Source organism: Lissotriton vulgaris, chromosome 8, assembly GCF_964263255.1.
Source record: "Lissotriton vulgaris chromosome 8, aLisVul1.2, whole genome shotgun sequence".
Lineage (NCBI taxonomy): Eukaryota > Metazoa > Chordata > Amphibia > Caudata > Salamandridae > Lissotriton > Lissotriton vulgaris.
In genome coordinates this window covers 344,854,216-344,875,223 of record NC_141696.1, presented here as the reverse complement: position 1 = coordinate 344,875,223, position 21,008 = coordinate 344,854,216, and the positions used below count along the sequence as shown (strand labels likewise).

The following is a 21,008-nucleotide window of genomic DNA, read 5'->3' as shown; positions in this document are numbered from 1 at the left end:
TGGAGTTTAGGGGTGAATGCACCGGTAAACTCTACTCCACCAGCAGTTGGTGGAGTTTTTGCCGAACTGCATGTTCCAAGTGGAGTGCGGAGTGGCAAAACTCTTCAAACTTTGCCTGTGGAGCAGACTTTACTGCCTAACTCTATAAGAGACTCACACACCCACTCACAGACCGAATCAGGCACTCACACACCCACTAACAGCCCGACTCATACTCTTCACACCCACTTACAAACCTACTCAGACACTCATACACCCACAGAGACACTCATGCTGTTAATCACACACTCGGTGTCAAAGGTTTGTAGTTACAGTTAGAAAATAAAGTATAAAAAACTTACAAATTAACTTAGAAAAAGCAAAGGTTGCAGGGACATTATAGTTATGAAATAGATTTTAAAAAACAATAGAAATTCACTGAAATACCAAAGGGTACAGGGATGTTATAGTTAGGAAATAAAATTCAAAAACCTTAGAAATTCACTGAAAAAAATAAAGGTTACAGGGACGTTATGGTTAGGCTCCGATTTCACTTGTACAAAACCATTGAAATTCAGCAGTTATAGTTACATGAGCTAACTATAACGTATGCCCTGGCAATGCACTGCTTATGATCTCACATAATATATCACTCATGACATGGTCAGTGACATCACTGATGACATCTCAAATGAGATCACTGATGACATCATCCACAGAACCACTCATACACCCACTCACATCCTATACAACCTCTTCTGCACCCACTCACACACCCACACAACCACTCACGTATCAATTCACAGCCCCATACAAGTACTTACACAGCCACTCACTTATCCATAGAGGCTCTCACACACCCACTCACTGACTCATGGAGCCTGATCATACAAACAGTCACTCACCAATACAGCAACTCACACAGCCACACACTCAGCCATACAGTTACTGGCACACCCAGTGCCACTCACTCACACATACATCCTCACAACAGAGCCACTCACTCACCCATACAACCAGTCTCTCACTCATTCACACACCCATACAACCACTGTAATACCCATTCATACATACATACAACCACTCACACAGCCACTCACTCACCCATACAGCCAATACCACAGACACTCACTCTTCCATATAGCCACTCACACAACAACTCACTTAACCAAACACTCACTACTCAAACAGCCACTCCCTCACCCATACAGCCACTTACTCACCCTGTCACTCACTCATATAGCCATTCATATACCCACTCACCCATCCATACAGCCAGTAACACATCCACTAACTCACAAACCAATGCAACCACTGACACACCAAACTTACTCACCAATACAGCCACTAACACAGCCACTAAGTCCCCCACACAGCTACTCAGATACCTACTTATACACCTGTACAGTCACTCAGACCTTCACTCACATATGAACACACACAGTCACATAGAGACTCACATAAAATATGTGACAAAAATGAATAACTCAGTAGTAGTACACAAAGAATACTAATTAAACTTTTGTTGTACCATAGTATATACGTTGAACACACAAAAACATTTAGAAAACATTCACAATCACTAGATGATCTCATCAATTATGTTATCAGTGATGTCATTTGATATGTCATCAGTGATGTCATCAATGATGTAAAATGTGAGGGCATAGGTAGTACATTGCATGGGGACATACGTTATAGTTAGCTCAGGTAACTCTAACTGCTGAATTTCACTGGTTTTGTATGAGTGAAATATGAGCCTACCTATAACGTCCCTGTAACATTTTTTTTTCAATAAAGAGTTCTATTTTTTTTAATTCTATTTCCAAAGTATAACATCCCTGTAACCTTTGGGTTTTACAGTGAATTTCTATGTTTTTTATAAATCTATTTTATAACTATAATGTCCATATAACCTTTGTTTTTCAAGTGAATATTATGTGTATATATATATATATATATATATATATATATATATATATGTATAGAACTAGACTAGAATTATGACTCGACATTATGAACAGTATTGTGAAGGTCAAAAGCCCACTTGGGCTGAGATTTTCTTCGAGACAGCTTATACATAACAGGCATTTATGTATTTTCTGACATTTATTTGTTAATTTGATAAATGTGACACACGATGTAAATAGTTGCCTGCATATGTAGCTGTAAAGCCAATATGCATGTCGTTTATTTTGTTGAGATAGAAGCAATCAAACGAAACTACTGTGAAAGTATACTCACTGATACATTGTAGCCTGATCGTAGTGTCTCTTCAATGTCTATGTGCACGTGATGCATGACGGAATGCATCTCGTTGTTTACTTTAAAAGAATGGCGAACTGATGTTACATCACCCGTGACCAAGAGGTAGGCTTACCTCGAAACGCGTTGGGGCTGTTTAATCTTTCTGCCAAATAAACCTTGAGCACTGAGAATATATTTGGGCCTTGACTCTGGTTTCTTCAATAAGGACTATACCAGTTTTCGGATTTATTTAAAGGATCGGCGATCCTGTTGAGCGCCCGCTGTGTAAGAGGCAGAAGCACGCCGCTTTTTCGTGTTGTATATATATATATATATATATATATATATACATATATATATATATATATATATATATATTATTCAAACGTATACATATCTGATGATCTGTATGCAGTTAATGTTCAGCAGGCAACCTTTTTATATGTCGATATTTGTGACCTAAGTATTTTGGTATAATACTGTGAGGGGAGTGTAGGCCAAGTCAAGTGAAAACCACCCTAATTTGGCCATAGCAGTGCAGGTAGTCATCAGTAAAACAGGAACAGTTAAAGCAATATTATTTTCACCAACAGCCTTTGAAATGGATGCAGAAATATTTTAAATCCATGGCCAAGGCTGCACAGTGGCATGTGATTTAGATAGACTTAGCAAGTCAGGAGGTCAGCCAGCACTGATTTCAACTGGCACTCTGCACTTACAGTAGTATAAGACAGGCACTCACCTGAATTTTCAATGCACCACTCCAAGAGACACATGCAGACACAGTCCATGTTATTTAGCTACTTTGGTGTCTCGAGGACACCCTAAGGTGTTTTTTGCATTCTATTTGAATCCTTACCCGCTATTATTATGAGAATACGATATGTCAGCTAGAGAACAGGTGGGCATTTAAATTCGAGCCAACAACAACTCTTAGCATACACATTTTAATATATTGTTATTTACTCTAGGCCAGCAATTGTGGCTATAGCAAAAGTGGGAGATGCAGAAAGTATGTAAAGAGCACAATGCATTCATGTGTCCACAGTACTGCTAATACTCTAGCAATGCAGCCAATGTAGGGTGTGAAATGTCTGTATGCACCACACATAGGTATATTTGAGTGCCACGTGTGTAAAAACCTGTGAAGAGGATGTAGCAATGAGATATTTTTCATGTTATTCTGCAGAGTGGCATTGGAATTGACACGTGGATTTACTATTCCCAAATGATGGATTCCATGTACATATAGAGGTGCACAATGGTTGCTATGTACATTGTTATTAAATCACCCTCTTTTTCCTTCAGAAGCTGCATGGGCACCAAGTACTTGACAACAAGGGTTTGGGGGCAAAGTGGGATATAGGTATTCTAGTAATCAGGTCTCACTGAATTCCTGAATAGTCCACCACTTATGGAACTGGACAAGTTGTTGCATTCTAGTGTACCTTAAATAGTTTAATCCGTGTTCGTATAGAAAACTATTATTATTACTTATTGTGTGGCGTGTGGATCATGGCACCACCAGGCTTGCCAGGAAGAGGGACGCAAACACAGTCACAATGATAAAGCAAACGCTGTTGATCTGTTTTCTTAAAGTAAAGCAACTTAAAAAAAAACTCCTGTGACGCATTAAATATTGGTTACATAAGTGCACATAAATGCTCCACATTTTGGTCTCTCCTTGACTAATTCTTTAGTGTCCATGGTTACTTATTTGATGCCCAGGTACTAACTGAATTAGTTACACTGCGACTGGTGATGCCGAGTTCCTTTTAGAACTTCTGCAAGTTTCTTAAAAAAAAATGCATAATTTCAGTTTACTTGGCTATAGTTTAGCTGTCCCAATTGCATAATGTCACAGAATGACAAACCACAGTGTTATGAATGCAAACCCGACGTTTAAAACTTGGAACTACATTGCAAACTTGAAATAAAGTAGTACACGGACATTCACAATTTTAAATAGCAACAAAATATATTTTTGGATTCTTAATTCATTGGTGAACTGTAACATTTACATCAGCTTAAACTCTATTTGGCCCGCTGTGTATAGTCAACAATAAGGTTTAATTGTGGAGCATAACAGACACTTCTAAACTCTCAGGAGCACCCCCCTGCTCTCGAAGTTATTGCTTTTCAGGCACCATGCATTTATGCTTAAACATTTTCCGCACAATCTACATGGATCAATAAGTCTTCTGAAATGGTTCTGGGCCAGAGAAATCCAGCCCGGCATTAACAGAACAAATTATTATGTTTCACTTAATCCTATTTCTTGGGTTTTCATGTCTTTCAGCTCAGTTATACTTGTCCAGCTCTGGGATGCAGAAAAGTTCAAGCAACCCACAGCAATTCCCACAGTCTTTTTCTGAGGACAACAAAACTCAGATCCCAGGAATGAAATGATACACAACAGCCAACTATATGGAATAGGGGGCCTGACAGTCTCAATCGTTTCATATATGAGCTGAGAAATATTCGTAATTAGGAACATTTATTGTGAAGAGTGTGAACTCGAAAACATCTACAAAACCCTCATCTCCAATAGCAACCAAAAAAAATCCTTCAAAATAGAACCAGATGGATTGCTGATTAGTTTTGTTCCAGGAATTCTATTCTTAGCTTGGGCAAGTCATGGTGCGCTTATGTGCAACATCTGCCAGAGTTAATGGAAGAAGACCTCCCATTGGAAGATCTCCTGCATAATCACTTGTCCCAACCAATCCTTGGTAGGCCTGCATATGGATCCTCTGTTGATGCGCTCCTAAGAATTGCATTCCTCACACTGGCATGATAGGATATAGCGGTAGGTCGCCGTCATCCTTCGGCCGCCAGAGCAGCGCAGTCGCATGGCTTTTAGCTTGGAAGTCTGGGGTCGGCAGCAGTGGCAGGTTGATCGGAAGGGTTGTTTGAGGACGGTGCTGAAGGACACCTGTGGGTCTGAGCGAGAAGTTTGACTGCAACGTCCCTCACAGCGAGCCAGAAGGACCATCTAGAGGGTGAGAAACAAAAAAGAATCAGAAATAAAAATGGCTTTGGTCAAAATACACAAACATTTAATTATGAACAGTTTGCAGTACTCTTTCCTCTTGCTAAGTACTGAAAAATTAACTTAGCTTGCACTCCACCACTAAATGATATTCTAAGAACACGTAAACTGGCTCGGAAGGAGGACTAAGTAATATGGGTTATGATGTAGAAGGATCTTTGTGGAAGACTGTCACAAGCACTGGTGTTGACAAATAAGTGCCTGGCTGAGCACCGGAAACCCCTGGCTCAAATTAAGCGCTGAATTCTTCAAGTGTTTGTGGCCATGTACTGTTGAAGTGCAAATAGACTATCTTGTCTTGAAATTGAGATTTGGTCAAGAGAACACTGGAGGGTGTTTTTTAAGTGGGTTAAAAGAGAGTAAGCATGACTGACATAAGAAGGGCAATTCTAGGGCGGTGGGACAGGTGTGGCAGCACTGGGCGATGACCTGGAGTGGGGGACATTGACCTCAGGGGGGTTGCGGAGTATAGCAATAATGTACGATTTAAAAGCAACTGCTCCAGAGTTCCTTGTGTGTCCAGCTTCCAGGCAGCAATAAAAATGTCATGCTAACTCTTGTGATTAATGTTCCTGTTAGAGAGAGAGTTTTAACTCGTCATAAAGTAGTACAGAGGGTTAAGTTGCTTGCTGCAAAGAACAGATCTGTATTGTCTGTGGACAGCTGAGTGGGTTGGTAAAGCCAGCCTTTACCAGTGCTTTTAAACAATTGAAATGTATTTGAGAGAGGGGCTAAAGAGAGATGAGGGGCACTGTTGCTGGGTGGTAGTGAGGGAATCCGAAGAGAAGGTTATATTGGGGAGGCGGCACCAAAAAAGATTGTCGCGCCAGGTGCCACCAGCGCTAGAGCCAGCCCAGGACATAAGCTTACTTTTTCATATACATTTACGGGTGGTAGGTTAGGCCGTTGGCGAGGTTCTACATACTGGAGTTCTCCAAGGAAATCAGGGAAAATGGAAGACAATGGACATGGTAATAGTAGCACTCAAGATGTATTTGCAAGCAGACTTTACCGGAGGGGACACCAAAAAGGGACAACACTGGGGCTTGCATATTCCAATGGAAAAAGGTGATAGCTAGACACAGGAGCATTTGTTAGCAAGTTGTGGTGGGATGGTGGGATGTTCAATTGAACATTTAAATATTTGTTCAGACAGTCATGACACAGGGTCCAATGGAGGGCTTTCCTGGTTTTCGTGGTAGAGAGTAAAGGTGCAATGGGTATGTTTTGTTTTGTTTAAGAGAACACTTTGAGTGAGTAGCGCAGGGGCTTTCTTGTTGGGAGGCGAAAGACTAGAAGGTGTAATGGATCCAGTTGTTTGTCCCACCTGTATGTAAATGAGGATAATTCTGGTATCACTTGGCCTTGGAAATGGGAAACCTCGTATCCGTTAGTTCAGTAACAGTTAAAAAAGTACTGGGACAAGTATTGGTATTTATGAAAAATTTGTAAGATCCATATCCAGTTTCTAGCATCACTTTAGGACTTGCAAGAATGAAAGATTGAAACTCAAATTGCTCCAAATTTATTTGGGGTCATTTGTGATCACTAAAGGAGAATACTTTTGTGGCACAGCCAACACAGGGTTTGCCCCCTATGGCCCGTAAGCCGGGGAATTCTCGAGGTGTTAAGTCAATTTGTTATACGTTTATGCCAGGATGTCCAGCATCTAATATAGGTCTATGGTTGAGATTGCAAAGGTTAAGCAAAAATCTTCCCTGTTACTGGGTGGATTTAAATGGCATATGGATGCATAGTTGAGGTTTTTTTTCACAGTGTTGGGACATATTCACCATAGAATTGGACTTTTGTTTGGCCGGAGAGTTTGGGCATGTTAGCACACCTTTTTAGTTCTTCCATTAGCCAAGAATTTTTTTTTTAATTTAATTTAATTCATTATGGGGCTTATTTACAAGCCCCTTGCACCACCAGTACATCACTCTCTCCCATATTAAGAGTGACACACAGTGGTATAAGGGGCTTGTAAATAAGCCCCTGTATATATAGGGCCTCATTTATGAGGCTGTGCGTCACTTTTACGCCGCCGGTGCTTCACTTTTTGTGATGCACCAGTGGCGTAAAAAATGCGCCTTGTTGCGCCATATTTACAAAGTGACGCATCTAGGTAGATGCGTCACTTTGTAAACCCCTGCGCCAAATTATACCTGCGCCAGGTATAATGTATGCAAAGGGGGCGTTTTGACGCAAGAAAGGGTAATGGAAGTGACGCAGTGAAATCTATAAGATTTCACTGCGTCACTTTAAGGACACAAATGCATCAATTTCATACGCCTGCCTCACAGCAGGCGTAAGACTGACGCAGGCACTTTCACATGGAAAGGACACATTGCTGGAGTTGCGTCACTTTTGCGACACTTTTGCGCCATACAGATACGTCAGAAATACTGACGTATCTGTAACTCCTTGCGCCATGAGGCGTCATATTGTAAATATGACACATCACTGGTGTCGCAAGGAGGGCGCAGTGAAAAGTGACGCATCGCTGGTTTCACGCAGCGATGCGTCACTTTCCATAAATTAGGCCCATAATATATTTCCTTGTGTGCTTTCGTCCAGCTGTCTTCACCCATTGGTCTGATGTGTCATTCACATTTTGCTTCCACCCACTACAGCACAGGGCGGGGAGTCAGCCCACTTCAGTCATTGGATAATGTCACTTTGAGTGACAGCATTTTGCTTTTACAGCTTTATCAATTCCTATCTCATGATGAGGGTGTTGTAAATTCCTCTTAGAGTAACCTTTTTTATCTGACTGCTGTTATTTCACATCACACCAAAATGTGTCCATTTGAAACAGTTCTTTATTAAGTTGTACTTTTTTTCTTTTAAGTATGCACATAATGAAGTGCATTTCTAAATGTATTCCTGTTTGTCATGTTGGTATATATTTTATTTGAGGAGCACAGTTATATTTGTAAACCTTTTTGGTCTGTATGTCCTCCTTTTATGAACTTCTAGATTGTGCTTATATATCTTTAACTTCTATACTAATGATTTTAGCTCTGCCAGTTTTTCCAATTTCCTGTTCTATCTATCTATCTATCTATCTATCTATCTATCTATCTATCTATCTATCTATCTATCTATCTATCTATCTATCTATCTATCTATCTATCTATCTATCTATCTATCTATCTATCTATCTATCTATCTATCTATCTATCTATTTATCTATCTATCTAACTACCTTTCTATACAGCACTCTGTATCGGTCTATGCAAGCCTCCATTTTTACCTATCTTTTCAACTTGCCTTATCTATGTGTAAAAAGATTTACAAACCCCTTACTATAAAACTGCATCAGGAAAGTGGCTGGAGGCCCACAACAGATCAATTGTCTTGTAAAGTCTGGTTTTTCTCAATACTTTTTGATTTTACTAAAATCATGATTTTTTTCGAGTGCCCAACAGCTTCCCCAACAAAAACGTTTTGCAAAAAGCCAAAAGGCTAGCTTCTAGTGCCACACCTCTTAGCTTTGCCAATGCTTGTTTTGTTTAGGATTGTAGTATAATAGAGGAACATTTTGATATCTTGATATATCTTGATGGGGAAGGGGTTCTTAGTGATCTATTATCTTTATTTTGAACAGTTATGTACATGGAGAGTACATGAGTAGTGTTTTTGGGGAGACAGGTGTGCACAGAATATTTTATATTTGTGTGGTCGCGATGCCCAAAGGACAAATAAAAATGGAAGGATAGGGAAATGACAAAAGGCAGCAGGAGGGGGGGGAGGGGCTACAATAGGATAGCCAACAAAAGGGGGCACACTCATGTAGACTGTACATTTTTATTTTATGTTTGGGTATACAAGAATATCGTAGGCAAGCAAGTGGGTAGGAAAGCCTTGACAAATGAATTTTCATTGTTATGGGGATGAAAGAACACTGAGCCATCTGAGATGTTCTTCTCTTAATGAGTGAAAGACATTATGGTCCCCACAGGACTTTATTTTAGTGAAGTTTTGAAGCTCATAGCCTAACATTTTTGAGAGGATTCGATGTTTTTTAAAAATGTGAACATTATTAACATTAGCTGCTATACCAGAAATGAACATAGACACTAATTCTCTGCCCCCAGGCATCTTTCCACAAGACTAAAAGAAAGCACACATGCAATCATTCATCAAGAGGAACAATGTGTACTTAGAAGACCCTAATAATTATTGACCAGTTTTTAATAAAATCTCCCGATTGCTGCAAGCCAAGTATTTTCTCTCCGAAGACCAAACAAGATTCTGCTCTGAAAGAGGTACAGAATATACCTAATCGCCATATACGATGATCTAAAACCACAATTGAGAAAACAGCGTAGTGGCACTAGTTCTTCTGGTTCACTTGCCATCCTTTGAAGCAGTTCACCCTTGAACCCTAATTTTTAGATTCAAAGAAAACGATATTAGTTGTATATTTCTTGCTTGGTTGTATTTCCTTCTATGTTGGTGACATGGACAGTATCATATATATATATATATATTTGCAAAAAAGAAGCAAAGAACTCTGGGTAGTTCTCAAGTTTAGGTGGAAAGCAGCTCCTTTATAGAGCACGCTTAACACCAGCGACACAGTAAATTTGCTCATCTCAAATGTCTGCCTTTCTATCAAAGTCTTTAACCCCTTGGGAACAGCCACTATTCTGCGCCTGTGTGGCCGTTTTTAAAAGTGGGTGGGTTCATGACGACCCCCAGCTGTCATCAGCACACGAGCACCGTGATGCATGACGGCTGGGGGCCGTCATCATCATGGAAGGGGTTAAGCATAAGATTAGCACAGTACCATCCACGCCAAGACAGAAATGGGCATAGGCTTTTGCCATTTCTACAGCAAGGTCCTTAAGCATTGGATTAGCACAGTGCTATCCATGCCGAGCAGTAAAATGGCCAAAGCCTTTTATTTATATATAAGATAACTTGATCCAATTTGGTTCCCAAAACAGCGCGCACGAAATGAAGATGCAAGTGTTCAGGACGGTACCTTGTTCTATATCCATAATCCACCAAAAGAGCACGCCGCACTCCTTAGGATTATCGCTGTGCTATGTGGCAGAGTGCCACTGATAAAATAAATTACTAAACTACTCCTCGAATGCAGCACGCACTCTTAGTAAATTATATATAAATATATATATATATATGTGTGTGTGAATATATATATATATATATATATATATATATATATATATATATATATATATATATATTCACTGAAAAAACCATAGGTTTCACACCAGTTATAGTTAGGAATTAGCATTTAAAAAACCTATTAAATTCACTAACAAAACCAGTTATAGTTAGCTGGAAATTTTACTGACATAAAACCATTGAAATTCCCACGTTATAGTTAGTTGGACTCACTATAACTTGCGCGCCTGCAATGCACTGCTGATGACGTCACATATTACATCACTCATGACATGGTCAGTGACATCACTCATGACATCACTGATGACACCATCCTTGTGACAGAGTGCCAGACCTAATTTCAGTGTAATGTAACGCTTGAAACACATATTCAAAAATAGAAACAAACATTTTCAAAAAATGGAGATACCCAAACCAGTAACAACAACCAATTCAGTAATTCCACCATCTATATATTCATCCACTCATTCACCAACAGTTCTATATAGTCACTCATATATATACTCACTCATCATATGTAGTGTTACACCTATACATCCTGTTACACATCAGCAGTCATCCAAAAGTTACTCACACACATACTCACACATGCACATAAACTATTGAACATCCATTTATTTGCATATACATTTATACACACACTACCACCTTACTTCTAAGGAAACTTACACATACTTACTCTCTTAAACAATCACTTATAGAAACACATACTTATTTAAACAGGAACTCCTACAATCTCTCACTATATATACTATACTCACTTATATACATCAATACTCACATATACTAGATTAAAACATATGTCGTTACTAATGAAGACACTAGTGAGACAGTCATTCACTCACTAACACACACATATACACACTCGTCCACCCATACAGTCCTGCACATATGCTGTCTTCAAAACACATACAAACAGTGAGTCAGTCACCAACCCCTGCAGCCACTTATACACAAAGAGAAACACTGATACAAACATTTAAATATTTAAACAATACTCGCTAATATATGTATTCACTAAGATACACTTAATAAGCCAGTTAACCAACCAATTTTTTTTAAAAAAAACATCCATTTACACACGTATTTAAACATTTATTCTTCCATGGACCTTTACAAATACATATATAAAACAAATTTATTTTTCAGAAAGACACACATTCACTGGATGGTGTCATCAGTGATGTCATGAGTGATGTCACTGACCATGTCATGAGTGATGTAATATGTGACGTCATCAGCAGTGCATTGCAGGCGCGCACGTTATAGTGAGTCCAACTAACTATAACGTGGGAATTTCAATGGTTTTATGTCAGTAAAATTTCCAGCTAACTATAGCTGGTTTTGTTAGTGAATTTAATAGGTTTTTTAAATGCTAATTCCTAACTATAACTGGTGTGAAACCTATGGTTTTTTCAGTGAATTTCAAAGGTTTTTTAAATGCTAATTCCTAACTATAACTGGTGTGAAACCTATGGTTTTTTCAGTGAATTTCAAAGGTTTTTTTAATGCTAATTCCTAACTATATAAGACCTGAAAGCCCACCAGGAATCTCCAGTATGCGCCAGGGGACTGCATTGCAGAGAGGTGTAATGAAGCCACAACCCTTTTTACACCTCTCTGCAACGCAGCCCCCGTGCATGTTTGAAGAGGGGAAACTAATTCCCCTTGCATACTGGGGGCCCCTGGGGGCCAATTAGCCCACCTGGAACCTCCAGTATGCGCCTGGGGCTGCATTGCAGAGGTGTAATGAGACTATGCCCCTTGTTACACCTCTCTGCAACGCAGCCCACTGCCGCGTTTGCAGAGGGGGAACTAATTCCCCTTGCATACTGGGGGTCCCTGGGGTCAACTAGTCCACCAGGAGCCTCCAGTATGCGCGAGGGGGCTGCATTGCAGAGAAGTGTAATGAGGCCACACCCTTGTTACACCTCTCTGCAATGCAGGCCACTGGCGCGTTTGCAGAGGGGGGACTAATTCCCCTTGCATACTGGGGGTCCCTGGATCATATCTACCCAAACACCGATATTCCGAACGATTGTAAATGACTTTTCTTGAGAAACATTTGGATTTGGATTATCATGTCCTATACTTTGGAATTTTTGAAAGACTGACTTTGAGGATGCTATAAATTACTCAAGTCTGCCCGAATTGTGTGGGTAAAATTGATACCTAGTCACTTTGAATAAGAATATACTTATGTCTCGTCTAACATTTGGAAGAAATATCTAGTTATATGACAACGGGATACCGACATAACTTGAAGGAAATAAGAACGCCCCGAAGAAGTTCTGTTGTACAGAACGAAACGTTTCGGCTGGCTGTGGTACATAAACTTAAGGAAAATAAAAGCATTTGAATATACACCAAGATTCAGCGCTTCAATAAGTACTCTAAGTGATATGATTTAATTGGACTCATTGTGAAAGTGGTGCTGTGCCAAACTTTGGAATATTCTCCACTACTCTCTACTACTTACTCTCTCCTACTCTCTACTACTCACTCTCTACTGCTCTCTACTACTCACTCTACTACTTACTCTCTACTACTCTCTACTACTCACTCTCTACTACTCACTCTCTACTACTCTCTACTACTCACTCTGCTACTCTCTCTACTGCTCTCTACTACTCTCTACTACTCACTCTCTACTCTCTATTACTCACTCTCTACTCTGTACCTCTCTACCTCTCTCTTCTTCTCTCTCTACTAATCTCTACCTCTCTACCGCTACCTCTCTACCTCTCTACCTCTACACCTCTACCTCTCTACCTCTCTCTACACGCACACATATAGACATATATGCATATATATGTGCATATGCATTTATATATATGTATGTGTATGTATAAAAAAAACAACTAAACATTTTTTTTTCTAAACAGCTACTTTTAAAACTGTCATTCTTTTCCCCCATGCTAAACTCCCCGGTACGCTCCCCGGTGCGCGTACCGGGCGCTCCCCCCGCGAAAATCAATGTTTTTTTTAAATTTTTTTTGCCCCGCGGGGCCCTTTTATGGCCCCCACATCAAACCTAGGGGGTCAAGGGGGGGTCTACTCTGCCCCCTTATGGTCATTTCCCTCTTTGTTTTGGCCACCTCTCGTGTCTCGATCCTACCGAGACACAAGATGGCGGCCGCTCCGGACTGTTTAGAATGTTTACAGACACCCCAGAGCCAATCAGCTTTCTGTGCGCAAGTCGCGTGGCGCGCCCGGTGCACGTACCAGTGCGCGTACCGGAGCGCTGCTCTAGATATATATATTTTTTTGAACCTTAATTACTCAAAATCCACTGGAGCACATATCTTGAGACATAGCAAAGGCACATCGGGCTACCAGTCCCTACAATTTTGCCAAGTTTGGTGGAAATCCATTCAGCCGTTCGGGCTAAAAGTGAAATCGACCGCCCTATGGAAATTAACATGGGGAAAACGCGTTTTGGGACCCCCCTTTTATCTCGGCCCCCGCTTGACGAATCCCCCCCAAACTTTCAGGGAAGGACCGGAACGCCGCGAGGCCATTTTGAGGAAATTTTCAGGCAGAGTCGTCAACCGGCGCCAAAGTTATTCCAAATAGAATTTTGAGATTTAACATTGAAAAAAATCCTAACTATAACTACCTACTGGCGACCGCCAGTAGGTTATATATATATATATATATATATATATATATATATAGCTGCACGTTTCTGTTGTCCCATAAAGGTGTCAGAAAAAGATAGGCTGGCACACTGGTATCCGATTTACCGATTTTATTACACCAAAAACCCCTTCACCCCTTACAGACGTGTTTCGCCTTTGTAGGCTTCGTCAGTGTAACGTTAGTGCAAAATCAAATCACCATTTTAAAGCCATTGGCCCGCTATGTATGTCACAAACATAAAAGAGAGACATTATCTGTTTGACAATTTGGCGGCCATCTTGTAATGTACATATTACATTGAAATCTTAGGCTAAAAAGAGGTGACTAATGTGAAAGTGCATAGTGCTCATTAAAAACATTAACATTATGTTCTAAAAATGTGTTTTTTTCATCAATACATTTACACAGCAAAAATTCATATATTCAGCAATTGAAATGTTTCCCACAATTGTTTTTTTCAATATGCTTGATATTAGTTATTCAGCCCTGAATGGGCAATTTTTATCAACAGTGCAACAGTGTTAATCAGGCATGACAAATTTGTTGGAAAGGATGGAGATGTTATAGAGTTTCAGTTCTTCCTCATGCCATCTTATCCACACATTTCAGGCAATTTACAGATTATAAGTGAACCCAAAGTTCTTCATTATTGTTCAAGCCCCACGGAGTCGTAGTTTTTAAGCTAATGATGTGTTTAGACTCCAAAATACGTAGGGCCTTGTCTCTGTCACCCCCTCGTTCTAATTTGGGGGCCTGATCGATGCAGTAGAAACTAAGTTTTTCCCACTTGCTTTGATGGTATTCAGCAAAGTGTCGGGCAACAGGATATGATTTATCTTTATTTGTAATTGCCCGCATGTGTTCAAGAATTCTTAGTTTCGCTGGTTTAATAGTGCTGCCGATGTATCGCAGCTTGCAAGGACAGGTGAGACAATATACAGTATATTCTGAGTTGCAATTAAGCAACTGCTTGGGTTTGTTGTCGCCTGTACGGTTAGGATATTCAGATATTTTACTACTGAATTTGCATGCCTTACACTTAAGACAGGGAAAGAAACCAGTCGATTTCGAAATTTTGATGGGTTGGGCCAAGGATCTAAAATGGCTATGGACCAGATGATCTGCCAAAGACGGACATCTTCTGTAAGTGATTAAAGGCCTCTTTGGCAGATTTTTCTTTAGGACCCTGTCAGCAGTTAGTATATGCCAGTGTTTCTGAAAGATGCTCACTATTTCGCCTGATTTGGTGTTAAATTCCGTTATCATACGGACCTCATCAGGTGCCTCAGTTTTTTCTTTGGGAACAAGGAGATCCCTCCTATTGATTCCAGAGGCTTTACTACTGGCTTGTTTCAAAATATTGCTGTTATATCCCCTACTCTCAAATCTCCCATGAGCTTCAGTTACTGCCTGGTTATAGTCTTGTTCAAGAGAACAATTTCTCTTTAGGCGTAAAAATTCGCCGTATGGTACATTTTTTACAAGACTTTTCGGGTGGTATGACCTGGCGTGCAAGACCGCGTTTCCCGCGGTAGGTTTTCTGTACAGGCGGGTTTGTAAGATGTTATTATGTACAAAAATTTCAAGGTCAAGGTAATTGATGCTACAGGTACTGATTGTGCTAGTAAATCTCAAGTTGAGAGTGTTGGTATTTAGGGTGGAAATGTACTCTTCTGTTGACTGGCGATCCCCTTGCCAGATTATGAACAGGTCGTCTATGTACCTAGTCCACATCAAGATTTTTTCTGTCCATTCATGATTGGAGTCACTCCATGCCTCGTGCTTCTCCCACCAGCCTACGAATAAATTCGCGTAGCTGGGGGAGAAGCACAAACCCATTGAGGTTCCCCGTTTCTGGTTATACATGTTCCCATCAAATAAGAAAATGTTATTAAACAAGCAAAATCTAATCATAGACAAAATCATGTTGTTATGGTTACGGAAATGTTCTGGTTTTTGGTCTAAAAACCATTTCACGGCCAATAGGCCCTGCTCATATATATATATATATATATAAATTCACTGAAAAAACCATAGGTTTCACACCAGTTATAGTTAGCTGAAAATTTTACTGACATAAAACCATTGAAATTCCCACGTTATAGTTAGTTGGACTCACTATAACTTGCGCGCCTGCAATGCACTGCTGATGACGTCACATATTACATCACTCATGACATGGTCAGTGACATCACTCATTACATCAAAGTCAAAAAAAGTCAAAGTCAAAAAGTTTTATTTGTATTGGTACTCAACAGAGGACCACAAAATTTTACATTTTACACACATTAAAAGAAAGTCTATTTTTTTTAAAAATAAAAGTAAAAAGGATTTTAAAAATTTGTAAAGGTTATAACAGACCAATTCATTCGGGGGTTGCTTACAAACAAATATAAGTTCTCTGACCATTGTAATTCTACAAGAGCGGTAAATAGGGTCCAAGTATCTTGCGCAAGCTGTGGTTACTTTGTTGTTTGAGCTGTGGTTACTTTGTTGTTTGGGCTGTGGTTACTTTGTTGCGTCCCGTTAGCGCTATTGCCGCGAACGAAAACATCATTGTGACGTATCGCGTAGCCGCGTCCGCGTGATACACACGGCGTAAGCGCACCCGGAAGCACTCGAGCGAATACGATCGCGCAACGTAAGCATCCGACGCGCGTAAGCGTGTCGGGTCATGTGACCTAAAAATAACACTTTTTATTGGTTCAGGACAGTTTTGATTTCCAAATGATGAAAGCCCTGGTCATGTGACCTTAAAATAACTCTTTTCATTGGTTGTTATCAGTTTTTTTTACAACTAATAAAAACCCAACCCATTTCCTTCATTTCTTCTTTCACTTTGGAGACAGCAAGACCTGTTTTTTTCTGTCCTACCATTTTGTGCAAAGAATGGCAGCTAGGCCATACAGCAGTAGAGAGGACTCAGATGGCTTCATTGAGGAAGAGCCTCCTCAGCCCAAGATCAAGGAGCATTTTATTTGGATTTTTTTTTCAATACCTGAAGGATTAAAAAAGGTGAATGCTCCCAAAGTAGAATGCAAAATCTGCCAAACTGTGCTTTCCCGAGGAGACCCAAAAAGGAAGTACAGTTTTGGCAATTCGACAATGATTCGCCACGTCCAACGCAGGCACCCCCAGAACTATGCCCGGGAGAGTGTCCGAGACCTGGCACGTAATCCCCCAAGGGATGGTGCCTCTACATCTACAGGAGGAGCCACAACATCAGGGAGAGGACGTGCAGCAGAATTGGAGATGATTCCGAACATCCAACCTGTTTTTAGTGACATTACTATAAAGTGCAAGCAATGCGATGAACTGCTTTGCTATGGTGAGCAGAGCATCAAGCTCATTGCACGCAAGAGGCAAGAACACCGCTGCCTTCCCCAGCCCTAATTTTTCCCCTTTTTTGCTCCTGTTGAGCAGTTTTGCATTCCCTGTTTTTGTTTTTGTTCTGAAAAAAACATAAAAAAAGAAGAAAAAAAACAGTTCTTTTTAGAACTACCTCCAGTTCTCAAAAAAGAGCTATATTCTTATCAAATTCAAAATGAGTAACTGAAGTGGAGTGCAGTGAGAGAGGAGAGGAAATGAAAATGAGTGAGAAAGCAAAGAAAGGGACGAGAGGGGAAAGGAAGTGAAGTAGGGGGGACTGAAAGGAGGTGAGTGTGGGGAACGAGAGTGAGGAGAAGGAGAGTGAACATGGGGAATGTGGAAAAGTGAAGAAAATGTAGTAAAAGAACGGTGGTGTGGAAGGGTAAGAAAAGACTGACGCAAGCCCTTTCACGTTATACCTGCGCCAGGTGTAATGTATGCAAAGGGGGCGTATTGACGCAAGAAAGGGTCGTAGAAGTGACGCAGTGAAATCTATGAGATTTCACTGCGTCACTTTTAGGACACCATTGCGTCAAAATCTTGCGCCTGCCTCACAGCAGGCGTAAGACTGACGCAGGCCCTTTCACATGGGGCTGGCCCCATGTGAAAGGATGCATTGCTGGAGTTGCATCACTTTTGTGACACACTCCAGCAATGCATCACTACCTCTAAGCACTTTAAATTATTATTTTACTGTTTCACTGGGTTTTTAACATGGTACGCTCCACAGTCCGCTCCCCGGTGCGCGTACCGGGCGCTCCCCCCGCGCAAATCGATTTTTTTTTCTCCAGCTGGGCCCTTTTATAACCCCGACATCAAACCTAGGGGGTCAGGGGGGGTCTACTCTGCCCCCTTATGGTCAATTACCCCTTTGTATTTGCCACCTCTTGTGTCTCGATCCTACCGAGACACAAGATGGCGGCCGCTCCAGACTGTTTGAAATGTTTACAGACATCCGAGAGCCAATCAGCTTTCCGCGCGCAAGTCACGTAGCGCGCCCGGAGCGCTCCCTGGTGCGCGTACCGGGGCACGGCCATAGATATATATATTTTTTTTAACCTAAATTACTCAAAATCGACTGGAGCACATATCTTGAGACATAGCAAAGGCACATCGGGCTACCAGTCCCTACAATTTTGCCAAGTTTAGTGGAAATCCATTCAGCCATTCGAGCTAAAAGTGAGGTCGAACGCCCTATGGAAATTAACATGGGGAAAACACGTTTTGGGATCCCCCTTTTTTCTCGGCCCCCGCTTGACAAATCCCCCCCCCCCAAAACTTTCAGGGAAGGACCGGGGCACCGCGAGGCAAATTTGAGGAAATTTTCAGGCAGATTCCTCATCCGGCGCCAAAGTTATTCACAATAGAATGTTGAGATTTTGTATTGAAAATAATCCTAACTATAACTACCTACTGGCGACCGCCAGTAGGTAATATAAATGTATATATATATATTCCCATTCTCCTCAATACTATGCAAACTAAAACCAGGAGTTCTCCAAGGAACTATCATCTCTCCACTTCTTTTCAGCATATGCATGAAGTGATTACCAGAGCTAATCAATAGTTTTGACCTTACCTGCTAAAAATACACCACACAACTACTAGTCAAACTGGAAAAAACCCAAAACATAGTAAACTTAAATCTTAAAAACTGCGTCAATCCCACAGACCAGTTGATCAGATAGAACTTTCTTAAACGGAACTCATCACTTATGGTGAACACTTAGGTCATACAAAGCAAGATACACCAAATTATCAAAAGAAGAAGAATTGAAACCTTGGAATTCTCATGGACTCAGCTCTCTTAATCAACTACCATGTGAACTTACTAACTAAGGGGCATATCAACAAGGTGGCGATACAAAACTTATCGCCGCTTTTGCGGCCGTTTTCTGTCAAAAAGCGGTGATAATTTTACCGCCTAATCAGCAAGGTCACGCTATCGTGTAAATCCTTGCATTATCGCCCTTTCCCCCAACGCCCATCTATGCATCTTTAATGAGATGCAAAGTGGTTGTTCCTGCCCTGACATAACTGGAGAAATGTCATTAAGCGACATTTCTCCAATTATCAATGGGCACGCTAACCTGCAAAGCGCCAAGCAAAGTAGTGATAACCTCTGTTATCGCTACTTTCCTTACGCCTGCTTCAAAACTGACTTAGCCATGATATCCTATGTAAGGTGGATATCATGGCTAAGTATGTCTTGGCCTATCAGCAAGCTTTCGCCAAACCTTGTGCGATTATCGCTGTATTTCCAGCGATAATCACACAATTGGCAGCTTGTGCTCAGAATTTTATCGCTTTGGAGATAAGCGTTGCTGATAGCACGCTATCTCCACGATACAATTCAGAGTTGGCCGGCGATAATTATCCTCGCGCTAAGAGCGCTGAGCGGTGATTATCGCATGGCCTTGATGATATGTCCCCAAGCTCGCTTTTTATTCCATCACGGATTTCCTCAGAATAATTCAAGCAACAACATCACTCATCCTCTCAAATAGTGATTATGCAGAAGGACTGTATCACAGGATCTCCCGATTAACCATTAGCCAACTTCATGAATTCAACCTCAAGATTCATTCTACACACACACACACACACATCTCCCCTGCCCTGAAGGCTCATCACTAGTTACCAGTCGCAAGAGGATCTTCCTTTTAACTGTAATGTATAATTCACAAGACAACAGTAATGGTCCTCTGTTCAGCCAGATGAAAATCAAGACATACTTGTAACATAGTAATTTATCCTTCAGAACAGCACACACATTAACCATAAACCTTAGAAAAAGAAAGCAGTTGGTGGCACTACTGCCTCATCCATTGACAATCATCTGGAATTCAGGAGAATAGTTAAGAGCGGACTTGTTCCACCTTGCCATCATGAGCACCATGACATGTCATTCTCTAAAACCAGGAAACACAACAAGAATAAAGCCTTCTCTGTATACAAATAAATACATTGATCAGCTTGTCTAGAAACTATGGAATATCGTGATCAGTCTTTCCTAATGCCAGATCTTTCTCTCACCCAGTCCCTGTATAATCAAATGTACACCTCAAAGTACCATCGAACACTCAAATAGTTTTATTTTTCTACCACCATCCACTCACGATGGCATGAAGTTTTACAAACTTTCACCCACTGTATTGCATAAACCCTGTGCAAATTAAAAATGACTTTCATTATAGCCATTGACTACCTACCATCCTCTGCATGCCCTGCTCCCCTTATTTGACTCCTATTCAAAGGTGTATATTATTATTTGTCTCCTACACAACACTTCAACATCTTGACACCCTCTGACCTGTGTGAAAGGTCCACATTCCCATCTTTAGCCTGTAACCCTTCATTACTTCTCACAAACTCGCATTTTCATGCCTGCAATCAATCAATTCCCTAATACTTTTCTACTCTATCTATTCCCTAATCAGTGCCCTAATTCTCATCTTCCCTATGTATTCATGCCACTAATCATATGCACGACCTAACATACCCTCTCTCTCCATACCACTAGCTATTACATATAATTTTTTTCTGATACCACCACAAA

At 40.7% G+C, this 21,008-nt stretch overlaps 1 protein-coding gene across 2 annotated transcripts in view; it reads right to left on the bottom strand.

The window, feature by feature from the left end:
- Positions 1–4,189: 4,189 nt before the first annotated feature.
- Positions 4,190–21,008, bottom strand: part of NDP (norrin cystine knot growth factor NDP) — a 394,105-nt gene continuing 377,286 nt past the window's right edge. For both annotated transcript variants that reach the window (XM_086933274.1, XM_086933273.1), the window contains exon 3: positions 4,190–5,221. In XM_086933274.1, coding sequence (XP_086789400.1) covers positions 4,994–5,221 — 228 coding nt within the window. In that variant the 3' untranslated portion in view covers positions 4,190–4,993. The remainder of the gene's footprint in view (positions 5,222–21,008) is intronic.